At 32.9% G+C, this 20,293-nt stretch overlaps 1 protein-coding gene across 2 annotated transcripts in view; it reads left to right on the top strand.

Annotated features, from left to right (window-relative positions):
- Nucleotides 1-20,293, top strand: part of LOC142237265 (capon-like protein) — a 795,171-nt gene that overhangs the window by 97,667 nt on the left and 677,211 nt on the right. For both annotated transcript variants that reach the window (XM_075308681.1, XM_075308680.1), the window contains exon 2: nt 1,469-2,187. In XM_075308681.1, the coding sequence (XP_075164796.1) occupies nt 2,086-2,187 (102 nt within the window). In that variant the 5' untranslated portion in view covers nt 1,469-2,085. The remainder of the gene's footprint in view (nt 1-1,468; nt 2,188-20,293) is intronic.

Here is a 20,293-nt window from a genome sequence, read left to right as displayed (position 1 = left end):
GACCTCCGGAGCCCCTTGGAAGAGCAAAATTCATTCCATTCGGTTGAAATTTGGTACGTGATGTTAGTACATGATATTTAACAACCATGCCAAAAGTGGTCCATATCAGTCCATAATCATATATAGCCCCCATATAAACCGATCCCGAGATTTGGTTTTGGAGCCACTTGGAGGAGCAAATTTCATCCGAGTCAGTTGAAATGTGGTACATTGTGCTAGTATATGACCGTTAACAACCATGCCAAACTAGGTCCATATCGGTCTATAGTTATATATAGCCCTCAGATAAATAGATCCCCAATCACACAAAAATTGGTCTATATCAAGTTCATAATTGTATATAGCCCACATATAAGCGATCCCCATATTTCAATTCTGGCTCTTTACGTACCGTGCAAAAGTCCATATCGATTCGTAATTATTTGTAGACCAAAGATTTTGTCTTTACTTTAAAAATTTTGGTATTGATTCCGAGCCAAAGACGCGGAGAATACAAGTAAGGATACTTTTAAGACACAATTCTCTTTTAAATTTGGGTTTTGTGTACTTGCTTCCAGGAAGCAAATTTTAATTTTTCGCTTTTTCAACTTTTTTTCGTCGTATGCTATTAAAGTCCTTTAAAAACGAGTTAACGACAACTTTATTTTCCTAATTAAGACTCGACTTCCAGTAGAAATTATCCTATGCTTGAAGTAAAAAACTTCTTTAAAATAAAGTTTTGAAAAACATGTCCTATATGTGAACGATTTTTTGCTTTGTAGTCAAGATGCAAAAAGACAACACATTTAAAGACAATTTCATTAAATTTAAAGATGTTTTCTAAATTATTAAAGTCAAGTTGATCTTAGCCCAAACATTTTTTCTTTCATGTTATGATATCCATTTTTAAATCAAATCAAAGGACAATACGACTACATTGAAAAGTTTATCGACTTTTGGACAAGGAAAAAAAAACTTTATATTAGAGAAATGCGTCTTCAATGCTAATCAAAATTTATATTCGTATTTTAAAGACATGAAATCTTTGACCTCACGACAATATTTTTTTCAGTGTATACATACCTTTTTTTTGTCTAATATATACCACGTATGGACTAACTCACTCACCACAACCCAATTATTTCGATTGTGGATGACAGTCTTTCGTAGAAGTTTCTACGCAATCCATTGTGGAGGGTACATAAGATTCGGCCTGGCCGAACTTACGGCCGAATATACTTGTTTTAAGCTCTTTATTTGCTGGGATGTCATACATTCTGTCTATGACTCTTCAACCCTCATAATACGCACCATAGGATATATTTTTGATTAAATCGTTCAAAGATTATTGTAATACTATTTAGTTTATTTCCTACTTATTTTGTGAAATCTTACAATATGCCAATTATATGCATTTTTTTTATTTTGCATATTTTAATTAAATATAAATTGATTTTCCACTAAATTTCGTTTTCTCTTTTCCTTTTAGCTACTTCCAGTTGCACAGTTGAAATATCGCCATCCATATCATCATCTTCCTTTGCCAGAGCTAATGAAAATCTGAAATATTCCACTTAAAAAAAGAAAAACGAAAAGATAATTCAATAACGAAGTGCCATCTGTTACCATATTTCCAATTAGAGGTCATTAAGAAAAAAAGGAAGCCAAAAAAAAAAAAAAAATATAGCAATTGCACAAAAAAGAAAAAAAAAAATCATAAAAGTCAATAAAATTGAATGCTCAGTGTTGTTTTTTATGAAAGTATTATTCAAGTTAAAATTTTAGGAAGCCGGTCTGCCATTGTCCGCGTGTGTTTTTTCAGTTTTTTTTTGGTGATAATTAATTCATAGCCTACGATAGCTTCCATTGGATTCATTGGCATACTCACACAAAACCATATCATATTAAGCAATATCCTTGTCACAGAAGATCCATATCACCGGTATCCTTTAGCTTTTGGGGTTGTCTATGACCACTCGTCGCAATTCCACCGGTCTCATCTGGTCGCATTTGAGGAAATCTCTGTACAAACGTAGTACAAAGAAAATGAAAACAATTTCATGATACTATAAGTGGTCTGAATCAGTGTTATTGAATTATTTAAAAATGCCTTCAACACCGTACGACTTGGTACAGGACGATCAGGATTTACGAGTACCATTGCATGCCGAACAGGCCTTTTTCAATGGTATCACATTTCAAGCAAAGGTAAGTGGAATATGGTGTAAACCGTTTTTTATTTTTTGTTTGCCTACATGTCCTTTTAAAGTGGCTATTAAGGATATATCGGCGAAGTATTTATAAAGAAAATATACAGTAGATAAGGGATATAAGAAAATCGGAAAAACACAACTGTTTTCTTATATGCGTTTCGTATACACCGAAAAAAAAAAACAGTAAACTATTTTATAGGAAGAATGAACTACCTCGCACGAAAGTTGAACTAAATTTTTGAGATTTCCACAAAGCGTAATTAAAACCGGGAAAATTTATTGCACTATTGTACTTTTTAACAGCAGTTCACGAAATTAACATACATCCTCTCATAGCATAGGATTCATAGCTAGTTAACATACACTGTAAGAAAATATTGTGAGTCCAAGAGTGGATAAACTATTTAAGAAAGTTGTTTTGTCCTTACAGCTCATTCGACTTAAAAATGGGTATACTTACGCTACATGAAAAACAAGTATATAAAGCAGTAAGTTCGGCCGGGCCGAATCTTAAATACCCACCACCATGAATCAAATATTATAGTTTCCTGTGAAAATTTCAGGGGGATTTGGTGACAAGCAGATCAGTTCAACCAGTACACTTCCCGAAGATAAATTCAAAGATTTTACCTATGAAGACTAGATCAGATTCTGGATTTATAAGAACCATATTTGTTTGAGTTTTAGAGGAATCATAAACATCTTGTGCAAGAAAGTGATGAAATAACGCCTTGATTTAAAATCTAACATCTGTAGATTTTTACCCCCATTATTTAAATGATTACCAGAAGTCAAATCTGGAAACTATAATTCAGTTTCAAGCAATTTTCATTTTCAGTGCACATGGACCGATATTCACCATTTTCGGCACACTTCTTTATGTTCCTAAAATACTTCTAGATTTGAAATTTCATGCAAATTTGATAAAAACTATGGTTTCTAAAAGCCCAAGAAGTAAAATCGGGAGATTGGTCTATTTGGGAGATAAACCTAAACATGGACCAATACACGCCATTTTCGGCTCTCATATTTAAGGTCCTAAAATACCTCTAGATTTCTCATTTCAGGCAAATTGGATAAAAACTACGGATTCTAGAAGCCTAAAAAATAAAATCATTTCTTGCACACCTATTTGTATTCCTAAAAACCTCCAGATTTTCGATTTCAGGCAAAGTGGAAGCCCAAAAAGTAATATCGGGAGATCGGTCTATCTGATCGCTATATCAAAACATGGACCTATACTCACCATTTTCGGCATACCCTAAAATACCTCTAGATTTCCAATTTGATGCAAGTTGGATAAAAACTACGGTTTCTATAAGCCCAAGAATAAAATCTGGACATCGGTCTATATGGGGGCTATATAAAAACATGGTCCGATACTCATCATTTTCAGCACACCTCTTTAGGGTTTTAAAATACCTCTAGATTTCTAATTTCAGGCAAATTGGATAAAAACTACAGATTTTAGACGCCCAAGAAGTAACAACTGGCGATCGGTCTATATGGGGGCTATACAAAAACATGGACCGATACTCACCATTTTCGGCACAGCTCTTTATTGTTCTAAAATACCGCTAGATTTCCAATTTCCGGCAAATTGGATAAAAACTACGGATTCTATAAGCCCAAGACCCCAAATCGGGAGATCGGTCTATATGGGGGCTATACCTAAACATCAACCGATAGTCACCATTTTTGGTACACCTCTTTATGGTGCTAAAATACCTCTAGCTTTCCAATTTCAGGCAAATTGGATAGAAACTAAGGTTTTTATAAGCCCAAGACCCCACATTGGGAGGTCGGTTTATATGGGGACTATATCAAAACTTGGACCGATATAGCCCATCTTCGAACTTGATCTGCCTGCAGACAAAAGACGAGCTTGTGCGAAATTTCAACACTATTGCTTTATTATTGAAGACTGTAGCGTGATTACAACAGACAGACAGACAGACAGCCAGACAGACGGACATGGCTATATCGTCTTAGAATTTCTCCCTGATCAAGGATATATATACTTTATATAGTCGGAAATATTTCGATGTGTTACAAACGGAATGACAAACTTATTATACCCCCGTCACCATTCTATGATGGTGGGTATAATTATTTTGCTGGACTAATATCAACTTGGCTTCAATAATTCTAAAAACTCTTTACAATTAATGAAATTTAAATTCGTTGACTTTTGGTATTTAGCAAAGCTAAACAGGTTGAACAGTTTCTAAAGGACTCTGATAGCACACGAACAAAAAGTCTAAAAAAAAATCGGAATGATTCAAATTTGTCTCCTACACCCTCAAAAAAATCGCTTCTGTAACATATACCCCAAACATATTTTGCTTCAAGCATATATATTTTTAGGATTGTTCCAAACAAAATATTGTTTGTATTGTTCAAACATATTATGTTTCACCTTAGGGCGTACACTGGTAGAAAAAAAAATTTAATGGAATTTTCTTTGTGTGCATATATTTTTAAGGTGCCAATTGGTTACTTCCATTATTTTACTTGCAGCTTACTCTCTAGGTCTCTCTTTCCAAACACATATATGTTTATAGGCTATGTCTAAATTAATATATGTTTGCATCTAAGCATATTATATTTACAAACATTTTATGTCCCAAACATAATATGTTCTACCATATTAACATATATGTTCCAAACATATTATGCTAGTTTATGAACATTATATGCTTGAACTTAAAGATATTGTGTTAAAAAATTTGAGTTTCAAATATATAATTTTTACACCCAAACATATGAAAAACAGTCTTTTTCGTCCGTGCATAAACACACCGCACTTCAAAATTGTTGATATTGGACAAAATTATTATATAGACACCATATAACCACGATTGCCACAGTTGGTAGAATTCTACCAAAAATTTTAGTTTTTATACCCTCCACCATAGGATATTAACTTTGTCATTCCGTTTGTAACACATCGAAATATTGATCTAAGACCCCATAAAGTATATTTATTCTGGGTCGTGGTGAAATTCTGAGTCGATCTGAGCATGTCCGTCCGTCCGTCTGTTGAAATCACGCTAACTTCCGAACGAAATAAGCTATCGACTTGAAACTTGGCACAAGTAGTTGTTATTGATGTAGGTGGGATGGTATTGCAAATGGGCCATATCGGTATAGTATAGCCCCCATATAAACGGACCCCGAAATTTGGCTTGCGAGGCCTCTAAGAGAAACAAATTTCATCCGATCCGGCTGAAGTTTGGTACATGGTGTTAGTATATGGTCTCTAACAACCATGCAAAAATTGGTTCACATCGGTCCATAATTATATATAGCCCCCATATAAACCGATCCCCCGATTTGGCTTGCAGAGCCTCTAAGAGAAACAAATTTCATCCGATCCGGCTGAAATTTGGTACATGATGTTAGTATATGGTCTCTAATGACCATGCAAAAATTGGTCTATATCGGTCCATAATTATATATAGCCCCCATATAAACCGATCAGCAGATTTGACCTCCGGTGCCTTTTGGAGAAGCAAAATTCATCTGGTTGAAATTTCTGGATGACAGTCTTTCGTAGAAGTTTCTACGCAATCCATGGTGGAGGGTACATAAGATTCGGCCTGGCCGAACTTACGGCCGTATATACTTGTTTTTTACTGTTTGCTAGATAGGTGGAGTTCTTGATGGTTTGGTCGATTTGGCAATATATTCCTCTCCAAATAAAAGGTACTTACAAAATTTTCTATATAAATGACAAAATTTTCTATAGAAATAAAATTTTGACAAAAATTTCTATGGAAATAAAATGTTGACAAAATTTTCTATAGAAATAAAATTTTGACAAAATTTTCTATGGAAATAAAATTTTGACAACATTTTCTATAGAAAAAAAATGTTTGCAAAATTTCCAATATAAATAAAATTTTTGTCTATGGAAATAAAAATTTGCAAAAATATTTTATAGAAATAAGATTTTGCAAACAAATTTTAATAGAACAAAATTTTTATTTTCTACAGAAATAAAATTTTCCAAAAAAAAAAAAAAATTCTACAGAAATAAAATTTGGTAAAATTTTCTCCTTTGTTTGTAGAATTGGTAACATTCCCTTTTTGTCGCAAACTAAACTCGTTAAAATATTTTAAATTCTAATTTTTTTTTAAATTTGGTAAATTTGCGGTAAAATGTTCTTCATTTTTTTGGCGCCAGTTGCAACCGTGCATACAACCCGTTTTACGCCGGGTCTTCTAGAGCATTCTGAAAACGAGCTGAATACTTCAAAATAGGTCATTGTAGTACAATTGTACTACAAATCAAATTTAGTACAATTGTACAAACTTTCGCATCCCTGATAGATAGCCAATACAGCAGATTAAGTACCTACACGCAGAGAAGAAACATGATTGCCACAGTCATATTCGAAGAGCAAAATAATATGATAGCAGCTATTTTTGCGGCGACCATGTAACATTTTAACCTGCAACCATGTTGGCTCAGTGAACATGGTTCTAAGAAAAATACAATTGTCCTCATCTAAAATGTTATTATATTGATAAAAAGAATTTTGTTTCCATTAAAAGACAATGGTCACGATCTAAAATGTTATGTTATTCGTCAAAAATGTTTTTCTTCTAGTTAAAAGAACATGGTCACAACCTAAAATGTTTTGATTTTAATGAAAAAACTTTTTTCGTCGTCGAAAAAAGGACGCCGCTTGAGAAAAGAAAACAAAATATCAACTTTATTTATTTGTTTTTATTTATTTATAAACTAATTCATTGTTTATTTTTTATTTATAATGTCGTGCAAGCAAACTTCACATATTTTTACACACTCTAGTTTGGTTCAATTTCAACAATAAGTAATCATTCCATATTTACTTCGTGACCATCAAATGTACAAACGCAGACATCATGTAACTGCAAATAAAAATAAATTATACCATATATCAAAATGCAGAACAAAAACCAGGTATATTATTTTCAATTACACTTTCCTTGTTTGTATTCACATAAAACCACGTGCCATTTCTGAATAAATAAATTAACACAAAACACAATAATTCCGTATTCTCCGTCCATTCCAAGAAACAATCAACGCACGACTGACGCGCAAAATGAAAATCGTGTGTACCTGCTCAATGTTTTTATAAAATTCTTGTCGCTGCAAAAAAATTAAAAAATTAAATGGTCACGAAAACAATGTACATGGTCTTTATGGCCATGTAATGGCTGTAGACATGTCTATACGTAAACTATAAAAATATTTTTTTCTCTGCAAAAAAGTAAAAAAATTAAATGGTCAGATACATGATTTTCCTGACCATATAATGGTCTCAAATTCTATCATTTAAATAATAGAACATGTTTGCGGCATTTGAGAACCATTTAAATGCTTATTGACAACATATATTTTTCTCCGCTCGAAAATTATTTTTACAAAGACAAAATACATGGTTTTCGCGACAATTACATACTCTAAATAAGCATTAAATGGATGCGGCAACCATGTCCAAACATGTTTTTTCTGTGCGTGTATATAAAAACTTTAGTTCTTAATCGGTTTATATGGCAGCTATATATGATTATGAACTGATATGGTATGCATGCATGCTTTTTTAGAAGGCGTATACTGATATCTCGTCAGATGCAATTTGTTCCCCACGAGGTAAAGAAGTTAAATCTGGGAATTTGAGTTCATCGGATGGACGTACTCGTACATAGCTAGATCGACAGAGAATTTGACCATGGTGTCTGAAACCACTATGTGTTAGTAATGCAGTATTGGCAACAGATGGCTTAGATCGGGATATGCGAAACAGTCAAACAGGTTTTATGTCAATCGGAATCTATCTGATTTTTGTTTATTTCTATTTTTTTTTTTTTTATTAAAATCTTTTTCGTCTCTTACCGACCTCCCGAGCCTATTGAGGGAGATAATTTTATCCGATCCGGTTGAAATGTGGTACGTGATTTAAGTATACGCTCTATAACAACCATGCAAAATTTTGTCCATTATTATATATGGTATACAATATAAACCAACCTCGCAAGATTTAATTTCGGAAGGCTCATGGACTGTTCTATATAAAAAGTTCAAGAACATGAGGTATTTATTCTGTCTTTTTTATACCAACATACAATTTAGAAGACAATGTTTGGAAGATTTCCCTGTAGGAAATGTCAATAGTGAAACTGTTGTGAATCACTACTGACCATGTCACCACCCTGTAGGAAATGTCTATAGTGAAACAGTACTGACTTACCATTGACTGTGTCGCCAGTACCACTGACCAAATATACCCCAGACAATGTAAAATTCTATTGACATTTAACATGTACTTGTCATTGAGAATGAACTACTGACACAAGAACTACTGACTAGGTGGTACTTTTGGAACCATATGGAGACATTGGAACCACTGAATCAGTAGTCCATTGTCACTATTTTGTCAACACTTTTTTACCAAATAAAAAGGCGTAAAATGAGAAATTAAAATCATATTTACGCCCATTTTCATGAATCCCCGTTAGTGCTCCATTAGCTAACGAACTTTTCAACCGTACTACGGACATATCTGACATCTTGCTAATATATTCCATATGTCAGTTAAGATCTTAACTGCTGAAAAATTCTCAGTTAAAGTTAACCGGAGAGAAGATATTTCGATTTTACTTTCTGTTAACTGGGAGTTAAAACCTAACAGAGCTACATGAAAATGGCCGTTATTATGTATATTTAATTAAATTAAAGAAAAATTCAGTCTTTTTCATGGGCACTATTTCTTCAAGGCTGGCCGTACCTTTAACATTTTTTTTGCCCAATAATGCTGCCGCAGAAAGCGGAACGTCTAGGCCGTCCTTTCTGGAAGGCGATGTTTCGATGTACCACTGCTTCAGTTTTTTTTTCTCAAATTCAGAGTTGGAGTGGGCAATCAAAATCTTCAAAAGTTTCACAATTTTCTTCTTGCAGCACAAAATCACTGAAAGTGCTCTCTCTAGAAATTAACTTCTCTTCAGCATTTACTCTATCCTTGTACAATTTTAATTGCTTTTTCACAAGTCTTTTGTAAGTTCTTTTATTCCTTTTTTAATTCACTTATAAAACTCACTTATCTTCTTAAACTGTTGTCCAATTATTGCGATACCACGTGTTTTTTTGTCATAAATTTCTCTACACATCAAAGCCAGAGAAATATTTACAGACAAGCTGTAGACAAATTATCTACAATGTCACGGTGGCTCCGTGGTGCAATGGTTAGCATGTAAAACCTTCTCAATATTTGACCTACGGAGCCTCTTGGTTCAAATTAGGAACGTGGTGTTAGTATATGGTCGCTAAGAACCATACCAAAATTGGTGCAATCACACAAAAATTGGTCCATATCGGTTCATAATCATGGTTGCCACTAGAGCCAAAAACAATCTACCAAAATTTTATTTCTATAGAAAATTTTGTCAAAATTTTATTTCTAGAGAAAATTTTGTTAAAATTTTATTCCGTTCATAATAAAATTTTCATTATTGTCAAAATTTTATTTCTATAGAAAATTTTGTCAAAATTTTATTTCTATAGAAAATTTTGTTCAAATTTTATTCGGTTCATAATCATGGTTGCCACTCGACCCAAAAATAATCTACCAAGATTTTATTTCTATAGAAAATTTTGTCAAAAGTTTCTTTCTATAGAAAATTTTGTTAAAAATTAATTTCTGTAGAAATTTTTGTCAAAATTTTCTTTCTATAGAAAATTTTGTCAAAATTTTTATTTCTATAGAAAATTTTGTCAAAAGTTTATTTCTATAGAAAATTTTGTTAAAATTTTATTTCTGCAGAAATTTTTGTCAAAATTTTCTTTCTATAGAAAATTTTGTCAAAATTTTTATTTCTATAGAAAATTTTGTGAAAATTTTATTTCTATAGAAAATTTTGTGAAAATTTTATTTCTGTAGAAAATTTTGTCAAAATTGTATGTCTACTTTGTCAAACTGAATTATATACGTATTGGATCGATCTTTTTTGATTTAATATATACCACGTATGGACTTACATACAATTTAGAAGATGGTGTTAGGAGGTTTTAAGATACCTTGCCATCGACAAGCGTTACCGCAACTTAAGTTTCTACGCAATCCATGATGGAGGGTACATAAGCTTCGGCCTGGCCGAACTTACGGCCGTATATACTTGTTTTGTTTTTTTTTTGCGATATTTATATACGATTGTTTTTCACTACTCTTTTTATGCCCTCCATCATAGGATGGGGGTATATTAACTTTGCCATTCCGTTTGTAACACATCGAAATATTGCTCTAAGACCCCATAAAGTATATATATTCTGGGTCGTGGTGAAATTCTGAGTCGATCTAAGCATGTCCGTCCGTCCGTCCGTCTGTTGAAATCACGCTAACTTCCGAACGAAACAAGCTATCGACTTAAAACTTGGCACAAGTAGTTGTTGTCGATGTAGGTCGGATGGTATTGAAAATGGGCCATATCGGTCCACTTTTACGTATAGCCCCCATATAAAGGGACCCTCAGATTTGGCTTGTGGAGCCTCTAACAGAAGCATATTTCATCCGATCCGGCTGAAATTTGGTACATGGTGTTGGTATATGGTCTCTAACAATCATGCAAAAATTGGTCCACATCGGTCCATAATTATATATAGCCCCCACATAAACCGATCCCCAGATTTGACTTGCGGAGCCTCAAAGAGAAGCAAATTGCATCCGATCCGGCTGAAATTTGGTACATGGTATTGGAATATGGTCTCTAATAACCGTGCAAAAATTGGTCCACATCGGTCCATAAATATATATGGCGCCCATATAAACCGATCCCAAGATTTGGGTTGCGGAGCCTCAAAGAGAAGCAAATTTCATCCGATCCGCCTGAAATTTGGTACATGATATTGGTATATGGTCTCTAACAACCATGCAAAAATTGGTCCACATCGGTTCATAATTATATATAGCCCCAATATAATCCGATCCCCAGATTTGGCTTGCGAAGTCTCCAAGAGAAGCACATTTCATCCAATCCGGTTGTTATTTGGAACATGGTGTTAGTATATGATCTTTAACAACCGTGCCAGAATTGGTCCATATCGGTCCATAATTATATATAGCCCCCATATAAAACATTCTCCAGATTTGACCTCCGGAGCCTCTTGGAGGAGCAAAATTCATCCGATCCGGTTCAAATTAGGCACGTGGCGTTAGTATATGGTCGCTAACAACCATGCCAAAATTGGTCCAATCACACAAAAATTGGTCCATATCGGTTCATAATCATAGTTGCCACTAGAGCCAAAAATAATCTACCAAAATTTTATTTCTATAGAAAATTTTATTTCTATAGAAAATTTTATTTCTATAGAAAATTTTATTTCTATAGAAAATTTTGTCAAAATTTTATTTCTATAGAAAATTTTGTCAAAATTTTATTTCTATAGAAGATTTTGTCAAAATTTTATTTCTAGAGAAAATTTTGTTAAAATTTTATTCGGTTCATAATAAAATTTTCATCATTGTCAAAATTTTATTTCTATAGAAAACTTTGGCAAAATTTTATTTCTATAGAAAATTTTGTTCAAATTTTATTCGGTTCATAATCATGGTTGGCATCCGAGCCAAAAATAATCTACCGAGATTTTATTTCTGTAGAAAATTTTGTCAAAAATTTATTTCTATAGAAGATTTTGTTAAAATTTTATTTCTGTAGAAATTTTTGTCAAAATTTTGTTTCTATAGAAAATTTTGTCAAAATTTTTATTTCTTTAGAAAATTTTGTGAAATTTTTATTTCTATAGAAAATTTTGTTAAAATTTTATTTCTGTAGAAAATTTTGTCAAAATTTTATGTTTACGTTGTCAAACTGAATTATATACGTATTGGATCGATCTTTTTTGATTTAATATATACCACGTATGGACTTACATACAATTTAGAAGATGGTGTTAGGAGGTTTTAAGATACCTTGTCATCGGCAAGCGTTACCGCAACTTAAGTAATTCGATTGTGGATGGCAGTGTTTAGATGAAGTTTCTACGCAATCCATGATGGAGGGTACATAAGCTTCGGCCTGGCCGAACTTACGGCCGTATATACTTGTTAAATTTCTTTTGCTCATATAATTTTTTACAGCTGTCAAAAATGTCTACCATCAAAGGCAAGTGTAGACCATTTCTTGACTATGTCACCATAACAGTTGACAAAAGTGGTGACTTTGAGATACTAAACCCCAGTCTTCCTACAGGGTTAATATACCTTGTCATCGGTAACTGTTCCCACAACCCAAGAAATTCGAAAAAATGCAAAATGATGAAATATATAAATATAATTTTTTTTCCTGAAAATAAAATTTTCTCCAACGATTGTATTCATTGGATATTTTGTTAGTTGGTTAATCTTTTCGAGTATTTCAAGGGTGATTTACTATAACATAAAATTCCCATTTCTCTCTTCAACATCCTGCGTACACGCAAAAAAATAATTCTTTCCTCCCAAACGAAATTTTAGACAAACAAAGTTCGTTTCTCATTTGCTTTTCGCTGTAAGGAAGTGTATTTGGAAGAAAAGTATATACTTTTTGTGATAAACGTTTATTCTTTTCCAGGATGTAAAAACAATTTCATAAAGACTAGCTCAAAAAAAAAAACATTATTTTCTTGCTAATTGCATTGTCCCTCACATCTTTCTCACAACCATGAGGATTTTTAGTTCTTAACACCTTTTCCTGTAATACCAACAATGTAGAAGAAATTATACGATTTTATAAATTTTTAAAATTTTTTTTACCTTTCGCCTGGACGGAGAATCGAACCGCGGACCATGAACATTGTAAGCCAACACACTAACCACTGAGCTATGTACCTGTTATGGTCATCAATAGATAAATATCCATATAAGTTATATTTATATAGCATAGCTTGCGGCGCCCACGAACCGAATAAACAAAGTTTATTTAACAGAAACAAACAGTTAGTTTGGCACCGTGGAGCAGTGGTAGCTACGTCCGACTCTCATGCCAAGGGTCGTGGGTTCGATCCCTGCTTCGGCCAAAGTTTTTTTTTGCTTTTGTTTTTTTTTTTTTTACATATATTCCAGATATATTCTGGAGGTTCCGAAAAAATGTTCAACATTACATTGTACTATATTAAATTTTGAACTGTAAAATGTGTCTTATTAAAGACCTAAAGTCAGAAAAGAACAGTGTTTGATATAAACGAAATGGACTGTGATGTTATTTCAAAAATAACTTTTTTTATTGAAAAAATAAAAATTTTGTAACAAACGAATTTTTTTGGTGATAAAAGTTTAAAATTTTCGAAGCAATTCAAAAAACTCTAACAAAAGAAAAACGTTTTCGGTACACGTTTTCCAAACGTTTTTTTTCTTTGCGTGTACTACAAACTTTATGTTATACCTTTCTACTCGTAGTATTATCTATTTCTAAACTGCAACAGCATTGAATTTGAGATATACATTCAACATGAGTGTTTCATGCTTCAGTCACTTTAGAGTCTTCCATGCTTTGAATTGTTCTAGGAATATTTGATTTCTCAGTTACTCAAATACAACTGGGGATGCTAAGTCTTACGTATGATTTTACATAAACATTCAATCAAACTTAATAGTCTTATTGTAATCTGATGCAATAACATTCAGAAATATCCGTAACTGCTGAGGCAACTGAGAAAACAAACTCTTTTCCCCACTCTTCACAGTTTATGGATATGGATTCATCACTCAAATGGTGAATGCCAATTGTTTGTAGTGAAAATATTTTTGGAAAGCAAATCAACTGAAATGAAATACCACTGTATTTATTGCAGTTCATATGATTCTACCAAGCTACCATCTATGAATATGAACGACAGTTCTATGGTTAGTGAAGTGGCGGGAAAGTAGTGAGAATACTTCGAAAAATTTATATTGAAATTTCATGATATTTGATTTTGGGTTTTCAGTTCTTGCAAATTTGTAAAATTGCTTCAATAATAGTAATGCTCGAAGCAATTTGTTAGAGAATTAAATATGAAAGCAGTTACCAGTGATGCCAGGAAGTTTTTTGAAAATTCCCTACGCGGCTCCTAAAAATTCCCTTTTTTTCCCTACGCCCAAAATTTTTTTCCCTACATTTTTCCCTACGGTACTAAATTCAAACAAATTTGACAAGAAAATGGCAAATATTTTATATTGATTTCAATTTCTTTAAAATTAATAGTCAGGGATTATATCCTTCAATAAAGGGACCAAATGTTTAATAATATGAATATTGACATTTTTATTCGGATTTCGAGCATTGCAACATCATTGCTCATTTTTAACACTACCAACATTTTTCTTGTGGACTTGAATGGCCGCGTGTTTCTTCGGGTCAGATTTCTACAATTTACGAACTTTCCACGATTTTATTTTCCACGGTTTTATTTTCTTCACTAGGCGACATTTTTCTAAAACATTAAAAACTGTTGTGAATGTAACAGTTGTAAAACGGTTTTTGAAGATATTCCGGAATAAAAATCCTACATTTACTATTTTTATGTTAGCCTGACACCAATGCAGGCCGGTTTAATGTCCAAGTTATTTAAACTACATATTATTACAATACTTATTCGAGCTTATTGGACAAGTTCTTTTCAGCAATAAGGTGGGTATTAAGTTCGAGTTTAGCCGCTAAAAACGTAATTTTTTCACGATTAATTTTCTTTAATAATCCATTTTAAGGAATACAAACTTTGTGAAAATTTGCTTTGGGCTTTTCTCCATCAAGTTATAATAAAATTTGCAACAAATATGTATAATTTCATGCATTTTTATACCCACCACCATAGAATGGTGACGGGGGTATAATAAGTTTGTCATTCCGTTTGTAACACATCGAAATATCGATTTCCGACTATATAAAGTATATATATTCTTGATCAGGGAGAAATTCTAAGACGATATAACGATGTCCGTCCGTCTGTCTGTCTGTCTGTTGTAATCACGCTACAGTCTTCAATAATGAAGCAATCGTGCTGAAATTTTGCATAAACTCGTCTTTTGTCTGCAGGCAGGCCAAGTTCGAAGATGGGCTATATCGGTCCATGTTTTGGTATAGCCCCCATATAGACCGATCTCCCGATTTTACTTCTTGGGCTTATAGAAACCGCAGTTTTTATTCAATTTACCTGAAATTGGAAATCTAGACGTATTGTAGGACCACAAATACGTGTGCCAAAAATTGTGAGTATCGGTCCATATTTTGGTATGGTCCCCATATAAAACGACCTCCCGATTTGGGGTTTGGGCTTATAGAAACCGTAGTTTTTATCCAATTTGTCTGAAATTGGAAATCTAGAGGTATTTTAGGACCATAAAGAGGTGTGCCGAAAATGGTGAATATCGGTCCATATTTTGGTATAGCCCCCATATAGACCAATTTCCCGATTTTACTTCTTGGGCTTCTAGAATCCGAAGTTTTTATCTTATTTGCCTGAAATTGGAAATCTAGAGGTATTGTAGGACCACAATTATGTGTGCCAAAAATTGTGAGTATCGGTCCATATTTTGGTATAGCCCCCATATAGACCGATCTCCCGATTTAACTCTTGGGCTTATAGAAACCGCAGTTTTTATTCAATTTACCTGAAATTGGAAATCTAGAGGTATTGTAGGACCACAAATACGTGCGCCAAAAATTGTGAGTATCGGTCCATATTTTGGTATGGTCCCCATATAAAACTACCTCCCGATTTGGGGTTTGGGCTTATAGAAACCGTAGTTTTTATCCAATTCGTCTGAAATTGGAAATCTAGAGGTATTTTAGGACCATAAAGAGGTGTGCCGAAAATGGTGAGTATCGATCCATATTTTCGTATAGCCTCCATATAGACCGATTTCCCGATTTTACTTCTTGGGCTTCTAGAATCCGAAGTTTTTATCCAATTTGTCTAAAATTGGAAATCTAGAGGTATTTTCGGGTCATAAAAAGGTGTGCCGAAAACGGTGAGTATCGGTCCATATTTTAGTATAGCCCCCATAAAAACGATCTCCCGATTTAACTCCTTGAGTTTCTAGAAACCGTAGTTTTTATCTGATTTGCCTTAAATTGTAAATATTCTGGTATTTTAGGCTCACAAAAACGTGTATCGGATCAAGTTTTTATCGGTCCATTTGGTAATGCCTCCATATAGACCGACTTCACTTCTTGAGGGTGTAGAAAGAGCACTGATCATGAAAATTGCTTGAAACTCAATGTAAAATTTCCAGATTTTACTTCTACAGATTTAAGATTTCACATCAAGACGTTATTTTATAATTTTCTAGCACACTTACAAGAGATGTTAATGATTCCTCTAAAACTCAAACAAAAATGGTTCTTATAAATCCAGAATCTGATATAGTCCTCATAGGTGAAATCTTTAAATTTATCTTCGGGAAGTGTCCTCATGTCCTCAAGCCCTCCTGAAATTTCAAAGGAACCCCTAATATTTGGTTCATGGTGGTGGGTATTTAAGATTCGGCTCGGCCGAACTTACTGCTGTATATACTTGTTCTTACTGATTTAGTTTTTACTTTAGCGGCTAAACTCGAACTTCGTTAACGGTGAATTGCGTATTCCATTCGTTGAAGCTTTGACTACCATATATTTTGGATCTTCAAATATCTGGAATATTAAGGAAAAGTACTCTTCTTGTTGCAAAATGTAGTAAACTCTGGAAATTGGAAAAATTCCCAACATTTGTAGAAAAATGAAAAATCTGTCCTTTTTTCCCTACAGGTGTAATTTTAGGAAAAATTCCCTACAAAAAAGGATTTTCCCTACGCATGGCATCACTGGCAGTTACTATTCAGTAAGGACATCAATCTCAAAAACCAATGTTTAAGAAGTATTTAGAGGCAGTAGTTGAAGTGAAGAATGGAGAATTTTAGAAAAATCTTAATTATAGCTAACTTTGTCGTTTGTATTCCATTGAAATAATGGCCCCATCATGAAGCATATACATTTGTGGTCATAGTGGAATTCTGAGGCGATTCTATGAATCTATGTCCCTACTACCGTCTGTTGAAACAACCTTAATTTGGGAACGAAGTAAGGCATCCAATTGAAACTTGCCACAAGTATTTCTTATTGCAGTACACGCAAAAAAAAATTTTTTTTTCCCCAAACGCAATTTAAGAGAAATTTTAGCCATATTCATTTGATTGTAAAATGAAGGCTGAAATTTTGCACTGCGAATAGAATTAACATTTTAGCAATGTGAGCGAAATTTGCTTCAAATCGGTTAACATTTACACATAGCTCCCATATATACAGTGCTGTTCAAAATATTTGCAAGTATCCCTACCATGAACTTAACATAAAGGGTGGTTAAAATATCAAGAGCCGATGTTGATTTTGAATAAAACACAAACTATTTAGGAAATTATTGTAATTTTATTTCATTATGATAAATTGATGGTATTACTCAATTATGTATGGAACAAAATATCAGCCAAATGGGCGCCGCGACTTCGGTGACACACCTTCATCCGATGGTCCAAATTTCCGATGACGCTGAGGCATAATGGAGGTTCTATGCCGTTAATGTGCCGAATTATCTCATCCTTTAGCTCTTGAATTGTTGCTGGCTTATCGACGTACACCTTTTCTTTCAAATAACCCCAAAGAAAAAAGTGCAACGGTGTCAAATCACATGATCTTGACGGCCAATTAACATCGCCATTACATGAGATAACACGGTCATTGAATTTGTTGCGCAAAAGAGCCATTGTTTCGTTAGCTGTGTGGCAAGTGGCACCGTCCTGCTGAAACCACATCCATATCTTCCAATTCGGGCCATAAAAAGTTCGTTATCATCTCACGACAGCGAACACCATTCACAGTAACTGCCTGACCAGCCTCATTTTCGAAAAAATACGGCCCGATGATGCCGCCAGCCCATAAACTGCACCAAACAGTCACTCTTTGTGGGTGCATTGGTTTTTCGACAATCACTCTTGGATTCTCATTCGCCCAAATGCGGCAATTCTGTTTATTGACGAATCCACTGAGGTGAAAATGTGGCTCATCACTGAACATGATTTGTTGCCATTTCTTGGAACAATTCTGTCCATTCACGACGTCCATGGTTCAAATTGAGTAAGTCTGAAATAGAGAAATGTCAAATAAACTTCTGAAAAAAAACTTGGCGTTTAGGTGTGGTTCACATTCAACAGAATTTACAGAATGTTCATAAATTCAACGGAATTCCAACTAAACTATTCCCTGTGTGTACACGCTGTAATGCCAGATTTTCCACAGAACGTTTGTGTTGGCTCGGACTTGTGTAAATGTCGCCCGATTTGCTCAAATGTTGTCTAAAAACCCACAATTGACCCATATCCTTGTAACATCGACACTGCTAAGTAGGAGAAGTTTTAAAAATTTACATTACTCTCAATGTTGCCAGTATTTTTCTGGCTCTTGTCTCCCAAATTATGAAGTTTTCGTCCCCAAACATCCCCAATTTAAATTTAAATTCCTCACAAAAATCCCCAATACATTTTTGACAAGTTTTTTTTGAAAAAAAAAAAAAACAAATAATAAATGAAGAAAAAGTTTTTACTGTAGAAAATCAGTAATAATTTAAAAATTTGATTTTTGTCAAATCCCGCAATCAGCAATAACAACAAGATATCGAACCGCAACCACAAGAGACTGGTGATCGTCTTCCAAATGCTGGTGATATCAAAATGGGAGTTCGGTCCCTTGTATTTATGAACGAAAATTTACTTCTAAATATTCATGTAGTAAAATTCGGTGGTAGGCTCTATAGACATAACCTTCTGAGAAATTTTTTTATTTAGAAATAAAATTTTGACAAAGTTTTCTACAGAAATAAAATGTTCTATAGAAATAAACTTCTGAGAAATTTTCTATAGAAATAAAATTTTGACAAAATTTTCTATAGACATAAAATTTTGACAAAATTTTCTATAGAAATAAAATTTTGACAAAATTTTCTATAGAAATAAAGTTTTGAAAAAATTTTCTGTAGAAATAAGATTTTGACAAAAGTTTCCAAAGAAATAACATTTTGATAAAATTTTCTATAGAAATAAAATTTTGACAAAATTTTCTATAGAAATAAAATTTTGACAAAATTTTCTATAGAAATAAAATTTTGACAAAATTTTCTATAGAAATAAAATTTTGACAAAATTTTCTACAGGTATAAAGTTTTGACAAAATTTTCTATAGAAATAAAATGTTGACAAAATTTTCCAAAGAAATACAATGCTGACATAATTTTCTATAGAAATAACATTTTGACAAAATTTTCTATAGAAATAAAATTTTGACAAAATTTTCTATAGACATAAAATTTTGACAAAATTTTCTATAGAAATAAAATTTTGACAAAATTTTCTATAGAAATAAAATTTTGAAAAAATTTTCTGTAGAAATAAGATTTTGACAAAAAATTCCAAATAAATAAAATTTTGATAAAATATTCTATAGAAAGAAGATTTTGACAAAAGTTTCCAAAGAAATAAAATGTTGACTAAATGTTCTATAGAAGTAAAATTTTGACAAAATTTTCTATAGAAATAAAATTTTGACAAAATTTTCTATAGAAATAAAATTTTGACAAAATTTTCTATAGAAATAAAATTTTGACTAAATTTTCTATAGAAATAAAATTTTGACGAAATTTTCTATAGAAATAAAATTTTGACGAAATTTTCTATAGAAATAAAATTTATCTAATTTTACAATTATTAATCGAGCTTTATGGACAGATTTAGATTAAGGAACATGATTAATAGAGTCATTGAAAAGAAAACGCCAGATACAAATCTATACACGCCTGGACTGTACATGTTTCGATTCGGGCGAATGAATCTTTTCACAGCCTTTAGTAAAGATCTGGCTGGGAGAGATAACTCAATGTTGGGTCCTCTATGCTAACTCCTTATGGAGAAAACATTTGGGAATTTTTCCTCTTACAAATTGAATCATCTTTTCTCCCACTGTACATCATCTTTTCATATAACTACATCTGTCCATAAAGCTCGATTAATAATTGTAAAATTAGATATAAATGCTTTATAACGTTAATTGCCTGTTTCGGTATCAGGCTAACA

This window comes from Haematobia irritans, chromosome 4, assembly GCF_050003625.1.
Source record: "Haematobia irritans isolate KBUSLIRL chromosome 4, ASM5000362v1, whole genome shotgun sequence".
Lineage (NCBI taxonomy): Eukaryota > Metazoa > Arthropoda > Insecta > Diptera > Muscidae > Haematobia > Haematobia irritans.
Note: the sequence above shows the minus strand (reverse complement) of the source record. Positions and strands in the feature narration are given on the sequence as shown.